The sequence below is a fragment of the Nanorana parkeri genome, unplaced genomic scaffold (assembly GCF_000935625.1).
Source record: "Nanorana parkeri isolate BGI_ZX_2015 unplaced genomic scaffold, ASM93562v1 scaffold1230, whole genome shotgun sequence".
NCBI lineage: Eukaryota > Metazoa > Chordata > Amphibia > Anura > Dicroglossidae > Nanorana > Nanorana parkeri.
In genome coordinates this window covers 316,226-337,864 of record NW_017307498.1, presented here as the reverse complement: position 1 = coordinate 337,864, position 21,639 = coordinate 316,226, and the positions used below count along the sequence as shown (strand labels likewise).

General features: G+C 43.8%; 1 protein-coding gene across 1 annotated transcript; it reads right to left on the bottom strand.

Moving 5' to 3' along the window:
* Nucleotides 1–8,464: 8,464 nt before the first annotated feature.
* Nucleotides 8,465–20,732, bottom strand: LOC108797122 (kelch-like protein 9). The gene is made up of 4 exons (XM_018568696.1): nucleotides 19,695–20,732; nucleotides 13,143–13,395; nucleotides 12,495–12,655; nucleotides 8,465–8,848 (listed from the first exon to the last, which is right to left on the bottom strand). Exons 1-4 carry the CDS (start codon nucleotides 20,730–20,732, stop codon nucleotides 8,465–8,467), a joined length of 1,836 nt encoding a protein of 611 aa, XP_018424198.1.
* Nucleotides 20,733–21,639: the final 907 nt, after the last annotated feature.

Here is a 21,639-nt window from a genome sequence, read left to right as displayed (position 1 = left end):
TTTTGGGGGCATGTTTAATGTGCAATACTGATCCCCCCCCCTCCCCCTTTCTAATTGATATTGCATTTGATAAAAATTTAAAAAATACCTGCTTTTCTTCAAAGGTGAGATGACAGGTCATTGAGGAGATGAGAAGGGCGGCCCCAAACTCGTCTGCCAGACGACAGCGCTGCTCTCCACCCCGGCTGGCTGGCTGCCGGAGGAAGATTCGTCCCTCACTGCTCCCTCTCTCCCTGATGTGACTTCCTCCCACTACAGCCGCGGAGGAAACAGAGGAGGGAGGGAGAGTCGAGGAACAGGAGACAGCGCCACCTGTGCCCCCACAAAACATTTTTTTTGGGGGCATGTTTAATGTGCAATACTGATCCCCCCCCCTCCCCCTTTCTAATTGATATTGCATTTGATAAAAATTTAAAAAATACCTGCTTTTCTTCAAAGGTGAGATGACAGGTCATTGAGGAGATGAGAAGGGCGGCCCCAAACTCGTCTGCCAGACGACAGCGCTGCTCTCCACCCCGGCTGGCTGGCTGCCGGAGGAAGATTCGTCCCTCACTGCTCCCTCTCTCCCTGATGTGACTTCCTCCCACTACAGCCGCGGAGGAAACAGAGGAGGGAGGGAGAGTCGAGGAACAGGAGACAGCGCCACCTGGCGTCCGCCGTCCGCCGCAAGAAATGCAGGTATGCGGCATTGTAATGTTTGAATCATGTGCCCGGGCGGGAGGTGGCACATGATTCCAAACCCGGGTTGTACAGGTGAAACCCGTACGGGTGGCAACCCTAATCGGTGACCTGACCCTCCCATGTGCACCTTTCCTGCTAGGTATAAACCTGTGAATTGCAACTTCCCTATCCTCCCCTATAACTGTGTTAGTTGCCTTTCTCCTGCGCACTCTTATCCGCACTATAAGAGGTGCCTTGGCGCGGCAGTGCGGCTTACACATTTATTTATTTTTGTAACTTTATTCTGCCTTCAACATTTAAAAGTGTAATTTCATAAGATAATTTAAGAGGGTGGGTTTAGGGGCGGAGTTAAGGCCGAGGCAGGGTTGGGGTTAGGTGGGGCAACTGGTGGCGAGTAACTCTTAAGGCCTGGCTAGTAGCTCAGGACTTGAAATTTTGAGCCCTGCTATAGCCAAAACTTTTTTTTTAGCTTTAAATCGAGTGAGGAGAGTTTCCTCTAGCAGGTTTTTACTGCTGTCTAGGACTCCATACCTCTCGTCAGAATGATAATAAATGATAATAGTTCAAGGAATATGCACTTTGTATGTAGTAAATGTAGTAATGTTTCTGGGAAGCCTTTAAAGTGGATTTGTACTTATCCATACTGGAGGGTAGAGCAATACGGGTTAGTAAGCACTGGATTCTTATGGGTCTCCTCTTTTGAAGGGCACCTGCTATTTTCCAGGTCTTTTTTGTTGCTTTACAGTGTCGGGAAGCAGCCAGAATACCGGTCATTGCTCATGCTGGAACGATGTTCAGGTGCTTAAGACAGACTTCTCAAGAGTCCAGTTGTGTTACAAACCACTCAGACGTCACAAGTTGTCTGGCACACTAAACGAGGATGTGTGAAATTCACAGCAAACAGAAAACTCGCACCACTAATATCCCGGGGCTTGTGATGGACATTCTCTGCAATGTGAAGCTACTAACTGAGATCATCCATATCATGGAGAGTAATATTTTATGGGCCCCTTCACACATCATGCAGTGCGTTCCAGCACGGTTCCATGCACTGAATGTACTGGATTGCAATAAACCAATCCTCCCGTGTTCTGGGGCAGAAGGGGGCGGGGTGGTACCCTTCATGTCAATGGCCCTGCAGGCACGCTTCCCACCCGCAGTGCGATCGCCTGCACCAGAACGCATGGTACAGCTTTGCCCTGTGTTCCAGTGAGATCCAGTGAGTGAGTGCAGTGAGATCGCAAACAAATAGTTTATGCGATCCAGTGCGCTGGATCGCATAAACTGGAAGTGAAACCCGAACACTCTAGCAACGCACAGACATTTTTTGAAGAGAATGAGTCGCGGCTTCTTCATATGTAAATAGCACCTCCCATTCATATGTAAATATCACAGTTGAGACTATTTTCAGTGGGGGGCCAGTAGCCCCTATCTTCATTTTGGTTGCCCCTGTCTGCCTGACATCTTGTGTCCGGGTTTCTGCTGCCATGAAATCAGGACACAGCATTCAAAACCGGGACTGTCTGGGTGAATCCCGGACAGGTGGCAACCCTAGCGGGGAGGGAGGTACATTGAGGAACCTGGCCTTGGGGCAGCAGATAGAGTAAATCCGGCCTTGCACGAGACGTCAATTTAAAAAAAGGGATAGTTATAAAAATGTCTGAAGCTTCCTTTATGCTCCAGTGCTGGAGTGGGTACTCATTGTGCGTATGCATTTTTCAGTCATGTGTTAACTGTGGGTTGTTTTCCGACCCTTGGGGCTCGGTCATTAAGTAGGAGTCCAAATGCTTAGGCCCCGTTCCCACTGCGCGATATGCAAATCGTGCGTTTGTCGCGAGATTTGCCGCGCGATGTCGCGTTCAAGCTTGCATTGAGCAAGCTTGAATCGCGGCTAAATCCGCTCCAAAAAGGGTCCTGCTGTAGCGACACACGACCCGCGACAGCAGGACCCTTTGCCCCATTGGATTGCATTGGAGCGCGATATCGCGCGGTAATTTGCCGCGATATCGCGGGAATTACCGCGCGATAAATCGCTCAATGTGAATGGGGTCTAAGAGTCAACCAGCATTCACAGATGCTGTAGAATTTATGATTGATGTCTATATAGTTATGGTCAAGTACTTTCACAAGATGCGTGTTCAGTTTTTCCTTGTCATTCACTTCTAGAAGGTGGGCCTGGTAATCTGGAGTGTTTTTTTTTAGTGTTCAACCTCTTGCAGCATTAAGGAGAAAAGAAACAATGGAGTCTTTTTTTAGAAATAGATCGAATGCTGGGTGTCATAAAATAAGCATTTCTTTGGATCCATCAGAATTTTAGTGCCACTAATATCATAATGTTTGTCCAGTAGGTCTTCCATATGTGACATTGTCCCCAAAGGTGAAGGAAAATGTCAAGAGTTACAGTGCCTCGAACAGTTTGTGGGTACAGTGAGGTAGATTGTGGGGCTTACTCATAGTACATAATACCAGCAAGCAAGGAATTTACATTTTCTTTATTTTTGTAAATATGGGGGAGGTGTATTTCAGGGTATCCATATTATGGAGAGGTTTACAGTATGTAAGTATGAAATGCAGTGTGTTAAAGTTTCAGTTTGCTTTTGGTAGCACATCACATTTCCTTCTTTGCACACTTTTTTCACACATGTGCATCAATAAAATGTTCCCTGACATTTTAAAGGAAACCTGTGGTAAGAGATCTATGGGGGCTATGGCAGGTAACAAGACCCTAAAAGTAGCCCTTTAACAGCCATATTTTGATTGTGTTATACCGCCACCTAGTGGTGCTTTGCCAAATGACCCGCAATATATAATCACAATGAACATGAAGAATACATGACCCTGTCTGTCAGCTGGTCATATGATTGGCAGCTGGAAGGAGTATGGGATCCTGTTTCTCCAGAAAAGTATGTGTTTTTAGTTTTTCAAACGCTTCTGGGAACATTCAAGTGCATTGCTGGCACCAGTCAGGAAAACTTTCAGCCCCGTTCAAAGTGATATTAAAGTCAAAAGGTTTTTAAGCTAAAGGCTGTTTAAATAATTTACAATGAATGCTGCTTCTTGTTTAAAATGTTTAAAAATTGTAGTTTCCTGCAGAATCAGCTGATCCCCTGAGCTCTGGCTCTGATATCCTATGATGTTGTTTTCATGGCGTTTTAGGGTGGTTCCTTTTCCTTTCAGGGGCGACATAGTGATTATGTGACTATGCTTATGTCACTATGTCGCCCAGAAGAAGGACCCTGCGTGGCGCCGAAACGTTGGCTGTATGACACATGTGACGATTGAATAAAAAGTGCTTTACTTCTTGCACATATCATCTACTGCTGGTGACTTCTATTATGGACTGTATCTGACACGGCGCCATGCGTGTTGTCACTTCAAGCACCAACCTCTCATCCAAGGTCTGTACGCTGTATGGAGTGCAGGCGATTTCTTATTATCTTTACACATTGTGGCATCTATTCACCATTTAGGATGTTGGTGCTTCCGATTAAGTTCGGGACATTCAATATAGTCTGGGCTTTATCTCTGGACATGAAAAGACCCCTGCAAAGCTGGAATGCATCTGGACGGATATATTTATTAAGAGATCTGGCCTGTTGACCGAGGTTTTAAGCTACTATGAGCTATTTTAACAAGTGTTTGGGAATTTTCATTTTCAAAAACATATTTCCTTATCACTGCATGCACCACAGAGCACACTGAAGGGAATTGATCAAAACTGGAGCAGACAAAATCTGGAGCAGCTGTGCATGGCAACCAATCAGCTCTTTTCTTTCATTTTCAAATCTTAACTGAACAAACTGAAGAGAGAAGCTGATTGGTTGCCATGCACAGCTGCTCCAGATTTTGTCTGCTCCCGTTGTGATAAATTCCCTCCACTGTCTTTTTAGTAGTATTTGATGCTTTACAAGCTAAAGGGTGTTTGTCTTTCTAAAAACAAATAACTTTGTGCAATTTTGTATTCTTTGGTTACTTTTGGTAGAAATTGTTGCTGCTGCTGTTTAGTTTTGAACTCATGTTCCAATTGCAACGAAAACTGTTTGGTCCAGTTTGTAAATGACAGCCATGTAAGCCTGCCAGGTTTTTATTGCTGCCTTTTCCCTATGAGGGGGGTTTTCCCTCACTTCTTGACAGAAATGAAAGTGATGGGAAATATTTCCTGTGGGGGTTGTATCCAAAATAACAAGAAAAAAATTTGTTATACTTTAAAACCTACACCATGATGCTGACTTAAGGTGCCCATACACTGTACGATTATCATATGAGAATCGCGGGAAATCCCGAGATCGTACCATGATCGCAAAGTGTATGGAGGGCGTGCGACCGTTTCCAATGTATGGTCGCACGTCTTCCGTCAAACAAGCAGGCTTGAAAACCGGCGGGTTAGTGGCCTGCTTGTTCGACAACTGCCGAACAGGCCTGTGTGTGCACGTGCACACTGCCCGTTTGCAGTCATTGGAAGCCCGCCCCTCATTGCAGTCATCGCAAGTACGATCTGCGTGTCCAAGATGGCCAGATCGTACAAGCTTTTAATTAGCTTACAATCATCGCAAGACAAAAGTCTTGCGATAGTTGTAAGGTGTATGGGCAATTTTACAGTGAACAATAGGGAGCAGTCCCACCTTCCTTTTTGACCTGCTTAGAGACCTGGGATGGTCAAGAGTGATGAAATTCAGAGCAAAGAGAGCAGATTTGGTGACTTATGGGGGTGTTATTGCACCATTGTCCAACTGGCAGACTGTGAGTAAGGGAGGTTACCCCAATGTAAGGTGGTATCACCCTCTTTTTGCATTTCACGTATGTGCATTTCAACCAGATGCTTAGCTTCCTGACTGCAGTTCAGCTTTAAAGAATTTCCCACTATATATTTATAGAAACATGGGAAGCTGATATCATATCCCATCTGTGTATTTTTAATAACATTTGCATTTTATAAGCACACAAATTTCACACTTTTAGCATAGTCATCACATCTCTGCAATGCACACAAAAAGCAGTCTATTGTATTTGAGCATACATCCCAGCAAGGTACAATAAGTTGTAGTTTAGTTGGGTCTCCACATAAGACTTTTTTTTAAATCTTGTCTTGGAAAGAGAAGACATGGCTCATTCATACAAACATTAAAAACAGTGCGTAGAGATGCGTACAGTCTATAGGTTTGTACACATCTGTACTCAGCAGTATATAAGTCTATGGGCCCATTCACACTGCAACTGAGGCTTAAATATAATAAAAAGAAGAATCACCGGCACTCCAACGATGATGAAGTATTTCTTTTTATTGATGCTTGTTCACATTATCAGGACTCAAATGATGTTTGGGGCCGCATAGGGTCCCTTCATCAGGCAAACAGTGTTGAAGGGATACCATGTGGCCCCCAAATCGTCATTTGCTTTTTGATAATGTGAACATACGTCAATAAAAAGACATACTGCTTCACTGCTGGAGTACCAGTGATCCTTCTTTTTATTGCTTTTAATGTGGTGCCACCCGCTCATCACTGCAGCACCCACCATTGTTCCATTTGGGATTCTGAGGTCAGGAATCCGATGGTATAAACATTACAAGTAGGGCTTAAAGGAGAACTATGAGGTAAGTGAAAATCACTCACCTCATAGTTGGAGCCGACGTGTGACAATGAAACTGTCACATGTCGGCTCAATAGATCGGGAAGTGAGCGAACGCATACCGTCGCTCGCTCACTTCTCGATCATCTCCCTGCAGAGAGCAGTGATTGTCAGTCAACTCTCCCTGCAGGCATTCCCCGCTCTGATCCTCCAGCGCTGAGTGGAGGAGGGGGTGGGTACAGCTGGCTCTGCCTCTAGATAGGCAGAGCCAGCTGTCATTCACGCAGCTGAGTGGATCTCGACAGCATTGTGAGCTGTAGCTCGCGGTATACTGAGCTTTGGGTAATCGGAGGACATTAGTATATGTCCTCCCGTGACCCTTAAGAGAACTATGGGGAAACACTTACCCCATAGTTCTCTTTTAAATGTTGCCCTGAATTGGATGCAGCTGCATCCGGGCACAAATGTGAGCGTTTTATTCACTAAAAGTATTTTAAACATTTACGTAACGTTTACATGTGTATAAGTGCACCGTGATAATGCAGCCTACCAGCTATCTCCGGCCAATGTGTAAATATCACTGCCGCCGCTGATTACATGCAATTAATATTTTCATGTCCGCCCTCCGTCCTAAGAACCAAGGATGCTAGGCAGCAGGGGTTGCCTGTTTCCTAGCAAACAAAGACACTAGCAATCCGGGGGCCACGTGCATCCTAGCAATCAAGGGCATTAGAGGTTTAAATTTACCCTCTGTTTGTTTTCGTGGCCATTGTCACCAAGACAGAAAGTTAGGGGAAAATGTAAAATTGTAGAGTTGACACCAAAACAAGGTTTAAAAGTATATATTCCAATGGTGACAACTAGACATGTGCACTGCCAAAAAATTTGTTTAGTTTCGTTTTGAATTCGGATTTGTGTTATCTCGTTTTTCAGGATTCGGGTGTGAAAGTCAATTCGGATTCGGACGAAATTCAGTAGCGCTAGTACGAACGTTCGTTTCGTTTTCTGTTCTTATTCGTTTCTTTCGTTTGTTTGCAGCAAAAGTGACATTTGAGGGGGAAAAAATATTTTTCTCCTTCTCTAATGTCACTTTGCTCCAACGAACGAAACGAATAAGAAACGAATAAGAACAGAAAACGAAACGAACGTTCGTACTAACGCTACCGAATTTCGGAAATGGAAATTCGGATTCGTTTGCATTCGTTATGTCTGTAATTCGGAATTCGGATACATCCGAATGTCCGAATTTCCGAAAATTTGTCCGAATTTCGATTCGGAGCGAAACGAATCGCACATGTCTAGTGACAACTGTCTAAGAAGGGAATTCCCCTCACTTTGCAAAGATTTCCTCTCATTTCCTGTTGCGTTTCCAGAGCAGGAAGTGAAAGGATGTTTCCCCAAAGGGGACAGGGGTTTTAACCTCTCTAGTGTATCCCAAACCAACAAAAAAAGGTCTCACTATACAGACACTTTATTAATATATAACAATGTATATATAAAATCTTTAGAGGCTAATCTGGCTGGAGTTCCTGGTCACCTTCTGTAGCCTAATATGGTGGACAACATAGAATCAAGGGCTGCATGTATTAAATGAAAACCCAAATATTTCCAGCTTGGTACAGATGTGAATGATTAGATGATCTTTCACATAGGGGTAAATGATAAAACATTTGCAGAGGCACTCGTCCTGCAGAACTGCATGTACATTAGTTCTGTGCAAATGGGAGCAAAAATAAATGTTATTAGTATATTTTCTTTCCAAGTGGAATGTGATTGATTCATTAATGAGATTAAAGTAAATCAGAAAAATACCACATTATGGCCACAATAAATATTGATTTCCTATGCTCCTCTGCTCCACCTAGGGGCCATAATGTGGTGTTTGCCTGATTATAATAACCAACCTGGAAATAAATAATACAAATAACAATTATTTTTGCCTCATTCGCACAGAACAAATGTACATGCAGCTTCGCAGGACGAATGGCTTTGCTAATTGTTTATAAATACAGATATATTCACTGTCACTGGTGCTGGTGACACTTCTTGACTATCTGCATGTTGGTGGTGCCATCTGCAGTCATTTCAAGCACCCATTTGTACATCCATATGGGAATCCCGGGAAGGAGCGCAGCAAGTATTAATCTCTTGTTTATAAATACATCCCATAAAGTGAACTGCTATTTCAGGTTTACCAGTCCTGTAAATGTACCTCCTATACCTCTCTCTCTTTTTTGCCAATAATAAATAAATTCAGAGTTGATCTCTTCATGTTGGGGGTGGAAGGCCCATCCTCTTTCTTCACTTGCTGTTTCTCCATCATTCTATGTGGAAGCTTAATGGCACAGAAAGCGTGATCAACCAAGGGTCTGGGTAGCGACCCTGTCTTCTTCCACGCTTTAGCCTCTGGGTCGTATACAAAGACGCCATCCTCTTTGTTCATGCGTCTTAGGGAGCCTCCTCCGGCGATGTAGAGCTTGGACTGGTGGGTGACAATACTGAACTGGCAGCAGTCAAAAGGAGAAAGCTTCAGGGCACTCCATTGGTCAGCCGCTGGACAGTAAACCTCTGTTTCGTTCACATGGATCCATTCCTTGGCCTAAAATAATGTAGATGGTGCAGATTAAAATCCAACTTCAGACAAATCTGTTTTCTTGTTAGTTTTGGATGGAGCACAGAACAGAGAAGAAACACACACACCTTTTGTCTATTTGGTAGGTGTCAGACAGAACAGGAAGAGTTCGGAAATCGCCCCACTTCTTTTCTATTTGATGGTCGTCAGACAAATCTGAGAGTGAGGATCCCATCCCAATTTCATGTGTTACCCGAGTTAGCCACATAGATCAACTCTCTCTGGAATTGATACTGCAGTTTACTGTAACAGCTGGTAAGTTGAATCATGTGATGTTTTTTGTATGCCTTGGGGATTCCAGTGTTGAGATATCACCACTTGAATCCCTAGACACCCCCCCTAAAGCCATTACAAAGCCATATAATCAAGGACTGATTTGCCCCAAGACCTCCTAGGGTGAGGGCAGGGGGAGAAGTCTTGTCCTTCTTCTCACCTTTTCATGTGACTACCACATGACCGGACGGATAGAGGAAAAGTTTAACTTTTGAAATTTGCTATTCCAACTTCCCATTAACTTTTTGGCATTTATTTTCACTGATGATGGGGCGTTGTTCCTGATACTGTCCACCTATCGCCAGGGTGTTCTTTCTGCCCCAACTACTGACATTGGGGCATTTTCCCTTCCACCTAACACAGACACCAGAGCTGAGTATTTTCCCTGCTACTGACCTCTGATGCTAGGGTATTTTTCCTTCTACTCACTAGTGACACAAAAGTAATGACACTGGGGCATTTTTCTTCACTCTTAGGCCCCATTTACATTGAGCGATTCGCAAATCTCGCGTTTGTCGCGCAATTTGCATTTTGCGCTACATCAAGCTAGAATCGCGGCAAAATCCGCTCCAAAAAGAGTCCTGCTGTAGCGACGCACGACCCGCGTCAGCGACGGACAGAGCCCCATTGCCATGCATTGGAGAGCGATATCGCGCGGTAAATAGCCGCGATATCGCGTGCATTACCGCGTGATAAACTTACTGACATTAGATCTATTTTTACCTCCAACTGACACTGGGTTCCCTGCACCATGCTGTGCATTACATGTTGCAGGGTGTTCCTGTAAGTGCATATGTCAGTATGTTACTGATTGTGTCTCTACAGACATACTGTATTGTCTTCCTTTGTCCTTTATATTGTTGATTCTCTATAGTCATGCTTCAGCTCATGTCGGTACGACACTGGTAGTGTGAGAATGAACTGTTAGTTGTGTGGTTCACGATCCAATCACAGTTCATTCTCACACTGACACATTGATTGAGTATTGTGGGCGTGGCATATTTAAAATTTCATAGTGTTTGGCTTGAAGGTCAGTTTTGCTGCAGCCTTCAAATTATTCACTTTAGCACGTAGTAATCACATTTAGATTATTTACACTTCACTGATCCAGCGCGGAATCACCAAAAGAATAAACGACACTGGTAGTGCCTCTGAAGACTTGTTTCAGTACAGTACCGATTGGGTCTCTGTGCACATGTTTCTGCTTGTCAGTACAGTACTGATTGTTTCTCTGTGCACGTTTCTGCTTGTGCCAGTATGATATTGATTGTGTTTCTGTGGAGGTTTCTGGTTGTGTCCGGGCCCTGTCACGCCAGCTCTGGTGCGTTCCAACACAATTCGCTGCTGGAACGCACGGGAGCACATTCCTGCCGGCGTTCGGAGGAGGGGCGTGGCAGTTCCATTCCTTATCAATGGCACCGCAGGCACGTCCCCCGCCCGCAGTGCGATTGCCTGCACTGGAACGTGAGGTACAGGAATGCCCTCTGTTCTGGTCCAGTGCGATCTGAAAAAATAGTGCTTGCAGCATATTTTCAGATCACACTGGACCGAAACGCGGCATTGTTTTGCCACGCGTTCTGGTGTGGATGATCGCACTACGGTCGGCAGGCATTGCTACGGTGCCATTGACTTCAATACACCACCACGCCCCCTCCAGTTTTCCTGCGGAGCAATAGGCGGAGGAAGAGATATGACTGATGCAGGTCAGACCTGAACAAGAAGGAGTTAGGTGAGTATTGGATGGAAGGGTGTTTTTTCTGTTGGGTTTGAAAAGGGGGGAGGGAGGGGCCAGCTAGCATAGTGATAGGTGGGTTTAGCTTGGGGAGTGGAGTTAGGGGGCCATCTTACTGTACAGTGTGAGGTAGGGAACCATTTTAGGTGGGAGAGAAAAGGAATCAGTCCCACCCACCCTCCCCGATAGTATTTCAGCTTGTTGTTTTTATGTTTACTAAGGGTTAGTTTCCGCAAGTGTGGAATTTGGGGAGGAGGGATACAATTTTTCTAGTTAGGGTTATGGGTATTCCTTTTCTGCATTTAAGGTGGAATTTGTGTTTTGGGAGATATGTCTGACTTCATTTTCTTCTAGGTTGGTCGTCCATTGGGTGGGTCCCTGGCGGTCCCATACATCGACGACGAACTGGCTCTCCGCAAAGTGAAAAGGGGCAGAGTAGTAGGGAAGTGCCAATGGTGGGGCTACTGCGCTCTATAGCTTGGTAGCCAGTAAGAACTTGAGCAACTGTTGGTGGGCGTACCCACTCGGGCCAGAATATGGGCGGCCGGTGGCTGGTACAGTAAACAATAGGTCATGGTACACCCCCCGTAAGCGGTGAGTGGTGTTTTTTGGCACTCGTCAGGGACCGAAGTATTTTGTTCTTGATACATAATATGTTCTGTGATTATTTTAAATGTTTACATCGCTGTTGCCATTCAACCTTCCAATAAATGTTATTACATTACGTTTTTTGAAATTACTGTGTTCAGTGTGTTATTTAGGTGGGAGGTGAGGGTTACTTGGCCTTGCAGTCAGTCATGCCCCTGAACACAGGAAGCCAGCCAGGATGCGCTCCAGTGCGTTCCAGCAGCAAATTATGCTGGAGCGCACCGAAGCTGGTGTAAACCGGCCCTGAGTATAGTCAGTATAGTCTCTGTGGACATGTTTCTGCTTGTGCCAGTATGATACTGATTGTGTCTCTGTGCACGTTTCTGCCTGTGCCAGTATAGTACTTATGTTGTCTCTGTGGACATGTTTCTGGTTGTGATTTTGGTTTAGATTCATCTTCTGTAAGCAGAATTGTGATCTTGCTAAATCTTAGTCATTTAGATTTGGTTCTGTACACCATGCTTGTATTGGGGACGGGGGAGGGATAAAAGTTTAAATCTGGGCCTCAAATGTAAAATAAATGAGTTAAAGAAAAGACAGCTGCAAGAAGATGACACTAAGGCTATGACCTTGTAGGATGAGCCAAGAACACATATTATAGCAGGGAAACCCCGTCACTGGGGTTTCATCTTAGAAGTACACTAGGCAATTCTGTACCTAGTACATGGCCAGCATCAGAGAGAGCGGGAGCGTAAATGAAAAGAAACCTTTTTGGTGTCCTGCGTTTGGAAATATCAGTGCCCTGTCTTTTAAACTGATCCAATAGTGTTAGTACTTTCTAATAGATATGCAGAAAAAAAGATCTGGCTTTTTTTTTACTTTCCTGATCTGCATGCTTGTTTTGGGTCTGTTAAAAACACAGATAGTCAGACGAGTGTCATTTTCAGAAGGTCAACCTGCATATTTTTCTTCCTATAGGTTTTCTTTATTCCCTTCTTTTCGGGGTTGCTTGGCTCTTACCGCATTTAGTGTGCGTCCCCCAATGCAGAAGATCTTGTCTCTGATAGTGGCCATACCGTGGTCACATCGAGCGCACATCATGGCACGGTTCACAACCCAGCGCTTGAGCCTCGGCAGATAGCTGTACACGTCGTTCAGGGTCTTGTTTGTGGAATAACCCCCTGCAAGTGAAAAGACAATGCAAAGAGATATGACAGAGAAAAGAGAACGCACAAGTTGTTTGCACAAGTTGGTTGTTTAGATCCTAATAGGTTGGACTTGATGGACTAATGTCTTTATTCAACCTCAAATACTATGTACTATGTAATGGTCAAGAGACTGATGAGACCTCTGCGCAGGATTACCAGCTGCACACCTGCTGTGCCTATTATGAGGGTCTCCCATTCTCCATCTCACTGTTATTCTATATTATGGAGGATGTAAAAAGAGGAGCCAGAACAGACAAAGGTGAGCAGGAACACACAAAACTCCCGGGTGGACACGGATACAATTGGGAATTATGACAGGAAGATTTCACTGTTAGAGTATTCAAGATATATAATAATCCAGAGGCTGTCAGTCAGCTCACCACGCACATCCTATAACTAAAATATCACTTTTGTGGGGATGACCTATTAAGATGACATCATGCCCAGTAGCCACACTCACCTGAAATGTACAAGATACCCTTTTGAGTAGTGCCGGCGTGATCTGCCACTGGAATGGGGAAGGGAGAGGTGTATTCCCACTTGTTTTCTGCAGGGTTGTACTTTTCCACACTTTGGGTGAGGTGACCCAGTAAAGATCCTCCACCTACAGCAATAATGCGCTCGCCAATCACCTCAGTGTGAAATCGTGTCCTCTTTTCCAACATGGCTGCACATTGCAACCACGTTCCTGTGCGTGGATCAAACCGAAAAACCTGCAAGAATTACATGATGGGTAACCACACTTTTAAAGAATTTTCATCAAAGTGACACTAAACTAAGGCGTTAAATGCATTTAAGTACCCCAACTATAAGAAAATATTATCTTATTTGTGTATCACTCGGCTGTAGATGCTCAAATAGTCTCTGGATTCATGCTGACACTGTTCTTCCTTCTGGAGGGGGGCTACTTTTGTTCCCCATGTTGTAAAGTGTGTTGTAAAGTAGCCACCACTCCAAGCTTGCTCCTGTGATGGACTACAATCTCAATACAAATTAGTAAACTAACCGTAATATTGTAGTCCATCACAGGAGTGAGCTTGGAGCGGTGACTACATTACAACACACACAGGGACCATGGGGAACAAAGGTAGCCACCATCCAGAAGGAAGGACAGTGTCAGCACCAATTCAGAGATGATTTGCATTTTTAAGATTTAACTACTGAGTTTACACTGCGTGCACAATTATTAGGCAGGCTGTATTTTTGAGGATTCATTTTATTATTGAACAACTCCAGTGCTCTCGATCAATCCAAAATGTTAATAAACCTCAAACCTGAATATTTAAGAAAGTAAAAGTGAGGTTTTGGCTTTCTTAGGGGAATATCTATATCTGCAGAATTATCGTGCAACTATTAGTGTGCAGAATTATAATGCAACTAAATGGAAAACGAAAATGTTCACTTGTTTATTTTCATCTGGTAAAATGAGAACAATAAATAAACAACTCAAAATTTACAAAAACTCTCACATTTTCAAAAACAAAATCAGTGACCACTATAGCCCCCCTTCTTTTCAATAACAGTCATCAGCCTTCCATCCATGGAGTCTGTCAGTTTCTTCATCTGTTGACGATCAACTTTTTGTGCAGCAGCAACCACGGCCTCCCAGACACTGTTCAGAGAGGTGAACTGTTTTCCTTCACCGTAAATCTCCCGCTTAAGAAGGGCCCACAAGTTCTCAATAGGGTTTAGGTCGGGTGAGGAAGGGGGCTATGTCATTATTCTTTCATCTTTAAGGCCTTTACTGGCTAGCCGCGCAGTGGAGTACTTCGATGCATGCGATGGAGCATTGTCCTGCATAAATATCATTGTCTTCTTGAAAGATGCAGACTTCCTGTACCACTGCTTGAAGAAAGTGTCTTCTAAAAACTGGCAGTAGGTTTGGGAGTTGATTTTTGAGTCCATCTTCAACCCGTAAAGGTCCAACTAGCTCATCCTTATTAATTCCAGCCCACCATACCCCACCTCCACCTTGCTGGCATCTGAGTCGAAGTGGAGCTCTGTGCCCGTTACTGATCCAGCCACGGGCCCATCCATCTCGTCCATCAAGAGTCACTCTCATCTCATCAGTCCATAAAACCTTTAAAAAATCTGTATTCAGATATTTCTTGGCCCAGTCTTGACGTTTCAACTTATGTGTCTTGTTCAGTGGTGGTCGGGTTTCAGCCTCCCTTACCTTGGCCATGTCTCTGAGCACTGAACACCTTGTACCTCTGGGCACTCCAGGTAGGTTGCAGTTCTGGAATATGACAGCACTGGAGGATAATTGGTTCCTGAGAGCTTCACATTTGATTCTTCTCAAATCTTTGGCAGTTAATTTGCGTCTTTCTTTCTAAACACGTTTCTTGCGACCCTGTTGACTATTTGCAACAACAAGTTTGATGGTTCTGTGATCACGCCCCAATATCTCAGCAATTTTAAGAATGCTGCATCCCTCTGAAAGACTTTTTACAATTTTTTTATTTTTCAGAGTCAGTTAAATCTCTTTTTTGGCCCATTTTGCCTGAGGCAAGGAAGCTGCCTAATTCTTATACACACCTTGATATTGGGTTTGATCTAAGGCCACACACTCCCTCATTACACAAATACATATCACCTGATATGTTTAAATCCAATAAGCCTTCAAGTGTATACAGCTTGGAGTTGGACAATATACATAAAAATGATGATTTGGTCAAAATACTCACTTGCCTAATAATTGTGCACACACTGTAGTGTCACTTTAACATTCATAGAGAGCAGAACAAATCACTGCAGTACTCAATCTGTTTCATTAGATGGCGCTATAGGACACCATGAATTCTAAACATAAAAAGAAAAATGCACAGGCTCATTCAAGAAGTCAATACAATTAGTAATTTTCATATACAAACCATAGCAACCAGGAATGGATTTCTTTTATGGCCACTTTAAAGATAATCTGTAATGATTCGGCTTATGCAATAATCTGCACATTTATATTCACATCAAATAAATATTTAGACTCACCTGTGAAAAATGTGTAGTTTTCCACTTGTTTATCTTTACTTTACCTTCAGATTGAGTGTCAGGGTGATCTAATGAGGTGTGACAGTTGTTATCCTAAACTGCCTAAACTCACATTGACTCTCTGCTTATGGGAAGGCATAATAGAGCCCCATAGCTGTTCATATTTGCCCTAACCATGGTGCTTTATTTATTTGACTATGTTATGCACTCTTAGTAGCCAGGAGACATATGTTGACAAGACAGCAAATGTCAAACCTAAAGTGATTCTGTTGCTGTTTTCAAACACTAGAAAATGCCTTCCTGCAAAGAAAAGTGTTCATACTAACCTGTCCTGCTCCTTGCACCATCAGTTTTCCCTCTGTTGCAGAGCTACGGTGGTTGAATTAGCCTTAGCATCTATTACAATTCCAGAAATATTAGAGGCCGGGTTCACCTCTGCGCTCTTCCGACTATTGTGTCCTGTGTAGATGAAACCACAGAGCGCAGAGATAGACCAGGCATCTAATATGCCCGGAAATGAAGGATTCTTCAGCCATCTTAGCTCTGCAACGGAATGAACATCGCAGGCATGGGTGGCCCCACAGGTAAGTTTCTTTGCAGATGAGCAAATTTTTTTATTTTTTTTAAATTCTTTATTGACTGATGCAATTTAACATAATCAGTATTGGTAGTAAGGATATAAAGTCCACAATTATAATAGTGTAAACGTACAGCACCATATTGTACAAAAAATCCAAAACATGTAAAGTAATAACAAATTAGACGTAGCCATCTAAGACACACAATTGCTGTTTCTGAATAGGATCTGTAGAGATCCAAAAAAGCCCCTTGACTAAAAGTGGTATATTTGGTCAGATGTGTTTCGAGGTCAAAGGAAGAGAAGGTGGAAGAGAAAATGAGGAGCGAACGAGTAGAGGACAAAATGCTCAGCATCGGGAAGAACCCGAAAGCCTTAGCAGGGGCCATGCCCTCAACGCAAAGGAGTATCAGTGTGAGTCAGACAGTAAGTAAGCAATCCCACATGACAGCATCAGGAATGGGTGAGGGATTAGGTCGCACATGTTCAGAATTGAGAGGGTGGATGAGGGCACTGTGAGGAGGTCCTGTAGCTCAACCATGGAGCCCAGGTGGCATTGGATTTCCCTTCCGTATTTTTTCAAGAGGCTGTTAAGTCCTCCATCAAGTAGATGTCCTTAACCTGGAAAGCTATAGTTGGACAGAAGGAGGCTGAGCATCTCTGAGTTGTGCAGCGCTATTTTTCACACTTTATCAAATTTTGACCCCAGGGTTGAGAGCGCAGCTGCTTTAATATCAAGGCTACCCATAAGCGCGGATCCACATTTTTTACTATTCAAAGGCTGAGCATCTCGCCACTTCAGGGGTATACAAGCTCTGGCAGCATTCAACAGGTGGTGTGTTGGAGAATGTCAATATTTGGAGATCAAATGTGGGGTGAGGTGGAGCAGACATGCTGCCGGGTCATCCCTGAGGTCCCCTCCCGTCAGAGTCTCAACAATTCCCAGTACCACTTTAGGGCACGTCCAGAATGCAACATCGTACCCAAAGTCGTGCCTCATCTCCAACAGAGGTCTGGAATTGGACTATTCATCTAATGCAGCAGCTAAGGAACCCTATACCATGCGTTAGAATTTTGTATCCCGACTCCTATCTGCTGGCCAGAGATGATTTGAAAAGCCATAGCCAGAATAGTGTCCCTTTGATGATCCGTGAAAGTGCATTGCAACTCAGTTTCTCAGTTCTGTAGGAAGTGTAAGGGGAGGTCTGCAGAAGGGGATGTCCACAGTTTGTAGACTTGGGATACGGCATAACGGACGGGAAGTTTCCCCATGCACAACTGTTGGAAAGACAGTTAGCGGTCTATCCAATCGTGAGGCATGCGGAACTGCCCTGAGAAATTGTCGCAGCGGGAGGGTGCTCCAAAAGTCCAAGGGAGGGTCAGCAAGGGCCTATATGGACAGAAGAGGCAACCAGTCCGAGTGCAGTATAAAATCCAATAATGTGAATTTGTTGGCAAGAAGAAGAGCCTGGCGCAAATGGGCGTCGTCAGTTCTGAGTGAAAAATCAGGGTCCCCAAAAACAAGTGTCAAGGGGGAGGGGGCCGGGGACAGATCTGAGGACCCGAAAACATTACGCATCATCCTTAGGGTTGTAGACACCAGTGGGTGGGATTGTACTTTTTCTGTTTTTTTAACCACTTGAGTCCCAGATGCCATTTTAAAATGTAACATCGGGATAATGCCCCCGACACTCCAATGGGGAGAGTGCTATAAGGCAGGCAATCAAATAGCCGTGAAGCTATGTAGCAGTGCTAGTAGCAGTACCCCAGTGTGGCCCCTTAATGGACAAAACGTAACACCATTTTAAAATGTAAAGGAAAAGACAGCATAAGGAGAAGTAGAAGAGAGAAAAGGATAAAAGGGAGATCTGCGCGGGAAACAGCGAGGCCCGACCAGCTACTAGCAGCATGTACAGTCAGATGGAGAGCAATGTAGAGTCAAGGTTCATCGGGCAGATATAATCCAGCCACTGAGTCCAGGTTTTCAAAAACGAGGGATAATAAAGATACAATTGCCATTAGTTTTTCATGCACCATTATGCTCATGACCCTTTGTTTTACCTCCAGAAAGTTCAGGGGATGACGGTTTCCAGGCCCGAGCTATGGTCTGGCGGGTGGCCAGGAAGACAAAAGCCGCCAGCTGATGGCTCTATTTGGGCTAAACGTTACTTTGGGAAGAATTACAGGAAAATATTTTTTTTTTTCAAATTTTTCACAATTTCTTCCTAATTAAAATGTCTCACCCAGTGGCCGCTCTGGGTGACACCACGCCTCAGGGGGACGCCTCTGCGCCCGCTTGCAATGTTTTGATCTACTTGTAAGTAAAAAAAGAGTGATATCATCAATAGACATCTTCTTAAAGAAATTCAGTGATGAAAGAGTGTGTTATTCATGAGCAAATAAGAAGGGAAGGAGATTTATTAGAGCACAACCCTGTTTTTTACCAGCTGGCTATTGATTTACAAGAAAATCTCTAAAGGAGCTGTATGTAGCTGAGTGAGCCTGGATACGAGTCAGTGGCGGTCAGTGAGGATTTTATTGTTGAATATCCTTACTTGCTTATTGCTACAGTGGTAAATACCTACTACACTTTCAGTGTGGAATCTGTGAATTATTGCTGTTTATTCAGATATACTTACAATTATATGTAGGCAGAGGCTAGAGGTCGACTGATATCAGGGCCCTGTGTGCTATGGAAGGGCTGGGGGCACCATGGAGGGGGCAAGGACCCTGTGTGTTAGCCAGCGTATTGGGGGAGAATGGGGCTAGCTGGTCCGTGGGTATAAACTACAAAAAAATAAAAAAAAAAACATTGGCAAAACAACATCACAAGAAAATCTTACGTTTACTCAAGTAACCACCACCAGTGTGAGACACTTTCAAGTTTTCTTGTTCTGTTGTGTTGCTAGTGCCTTCTATTTGGTTAATAAACCTCCTATCAGCAGCAAGTACCATTACCCTGTTTATTGTTTACAAAGCTTAGTTTACTTGCCCAATATTTATGTAATTCCCAAGGAAGGAATTAAACAGGCATAGACAGCCTTGGTACTCTGTGGGGAAACTACAAATCCCATCATGGATCTGCCTCTGGGACTGTGGCTGGCTGTGGCTTTTAATGCCTCATTGTAGATTTGGCTTGTTGAGGTAGCCTGTCCCTGCAATAGAAGTTCTGTCAGCTTTTTTTTTTTTTACTGCTGTCTGTGTCCCCTTTGAGGAACGTTTTTCTCATTTTATGTTTAGTTACCAGGACAGGAAGTGAGGGAAAATCTAATGTTGGCACAGATAGTGATATGAGCCTGTCATAGAATCTAGCCTTTCCCATACTTTCCAACAAAGTATTGTTTGGAGTTTCAATTTAAGTTTGATTTAAAGGCTAGACTCGGACAAAATACCAGGCCAAGTACCGGATTATTGTAACACACCAAGAATACAATATGACACTCTTACCTCATTGGACGGATATTTGCCTGATGGGTCAAATGTGGTTTGCCCTCCAATGATGAAAAGGAAGTCATTAATGACGGCCACACAGTGATTGTACACAGGAGCATGCATGTGTCCAAGTTCAGACCAAGAGCTGCCATCCTGATTTTGAACCCAGATACTGCTGCACACTTGGTTATCGGTTGTCCTGCCACCCAGAACTAGGAGACTTTCTGTGCTGGACCTTATGGTAGCACCTTCGCAGTGAAGAATAGGTTGAGCGTACACTTGGGAATGGTATTTTAGAGCTTCTTGGAGGTATCTGAAACAGTTGGAGTCTGTTTTCATGATCGAAGTCTCCTTCACATACGTCTGGAGATCTTCTAGAGAGATCAGTTGAAAACGTATCTGCCTGAGGACATCTCCTGCCTCCTTTAGCCTGGAGCTATCATGCTGCAACCAGGACACTACCAAACGGAACAGTTCAAGCTCACTGCAGCCTGGGACTTCTTCCCGTTCTAGTATTTCACAGAGTGTCCTCTTGTCTACTAGGTTCAGATTTCCGGAATGTCCTGGAATATGTTTGTAGTGATGGCCAATGTACCCATTGGCCTTCACCTTGAGCTCTTCAGGACCATGTTTTCTGACGATATTTAGGATGTCCAAACATGTGTCCTGATTTAAACCATTCTCTAGAAACTGGAAGCACAACTTCACAGCTTCCCGAACCAGCAAGATCTCTGCTGCCTTCAATGTGTCTTCAATATTGGACAATGACAGGGAAAGCTTGTTTGAATAGATAAAATCCAGGATATTGCGGAGCCCTTTAGCGGTGACGCCATTGAGTCGGATGAAGCTGTCAGCTCCGGAGTCCCGAAACAGCAATTTACAATATGAGCTGGCAGAAGCAAGGATGACTTTATGAGCCGGGAAGAAGACCCCTTCAGCTTCGAGTGTTATGTCACAAAGATCCTGGTTGGATCGAAACTGCGATATCCTCTCCAGCATTTTTTCGGGATAATTGTCAGAGGCTAATGCGCAGATGTCGCCACCGTTCTGCATGCTGAAGGTTAATTTATAACTGCCCCTCCAAATATTGTCTCACAGTGGCATATTTTGATCTGGTCACATAGCTGTCTTACCAAAGCCTGTCGAGTAGTTGTCACCAAATGACCTGCATAGCCTTACCAACAAGAAGCCAGAACATCAGAGAAATATTTTACTAGCTTTAGTGTTGGGTTACAACACGCCCGCCCTATCTCCACAGTGCTTGGCAATGTCCCATGTAACATAATTGACAAAGGAAACACAATTGACCCCTGGAGCTTCTTGTTTAGCTCCTAGTTGGCTGAGCAAGGTCAGGTAAACCTAGCAAGCCCAGACTTGCATTGTTAAACAAAAGACTTATGGAATGTTTGATAAGTGCAGGTTATTTATAATAGCCTCACAATCCTGGGTATGGGCAATAGATCTAAAGAGGAATGCATTCAGCACAACACTGTTTGTTTTACTTCCTCTCTTGCTGTCTTTTCACTGGAGTAAAAAGTTATAGGTGGTTATATAAAATAAAAAACATAGATCCATCAAGTTCAACCAGAAAAATAAATCCTGAATACCCGTGCATCCTCAGAAACCATTGCCAAGACAGAAGAGAAATAAATAAAACTCAAACGTGGCACTGTTTGCTTTGTCAGGGGAAAATTCAACTGTTTCCCTATACTCTGATCAATCCTTTAACATGCTTAGTACCCCTTTATATTTTACTTTTTAAATGTTTACCTTTTTTAAGTAATCCACAGAATCTGATAGAACCATTTTGGTGAAGACCACTATTGCAAACACGGAAACATGGCTAGTTATTCCCTCCCCGATGTCATTAATGAATAGGTTGAACAGTATCAGACCCAGCACAGATCCTTGAGGCACACCGCTCATTACACTAGCCCAGTCCGCAAAGGTGCCATTTACA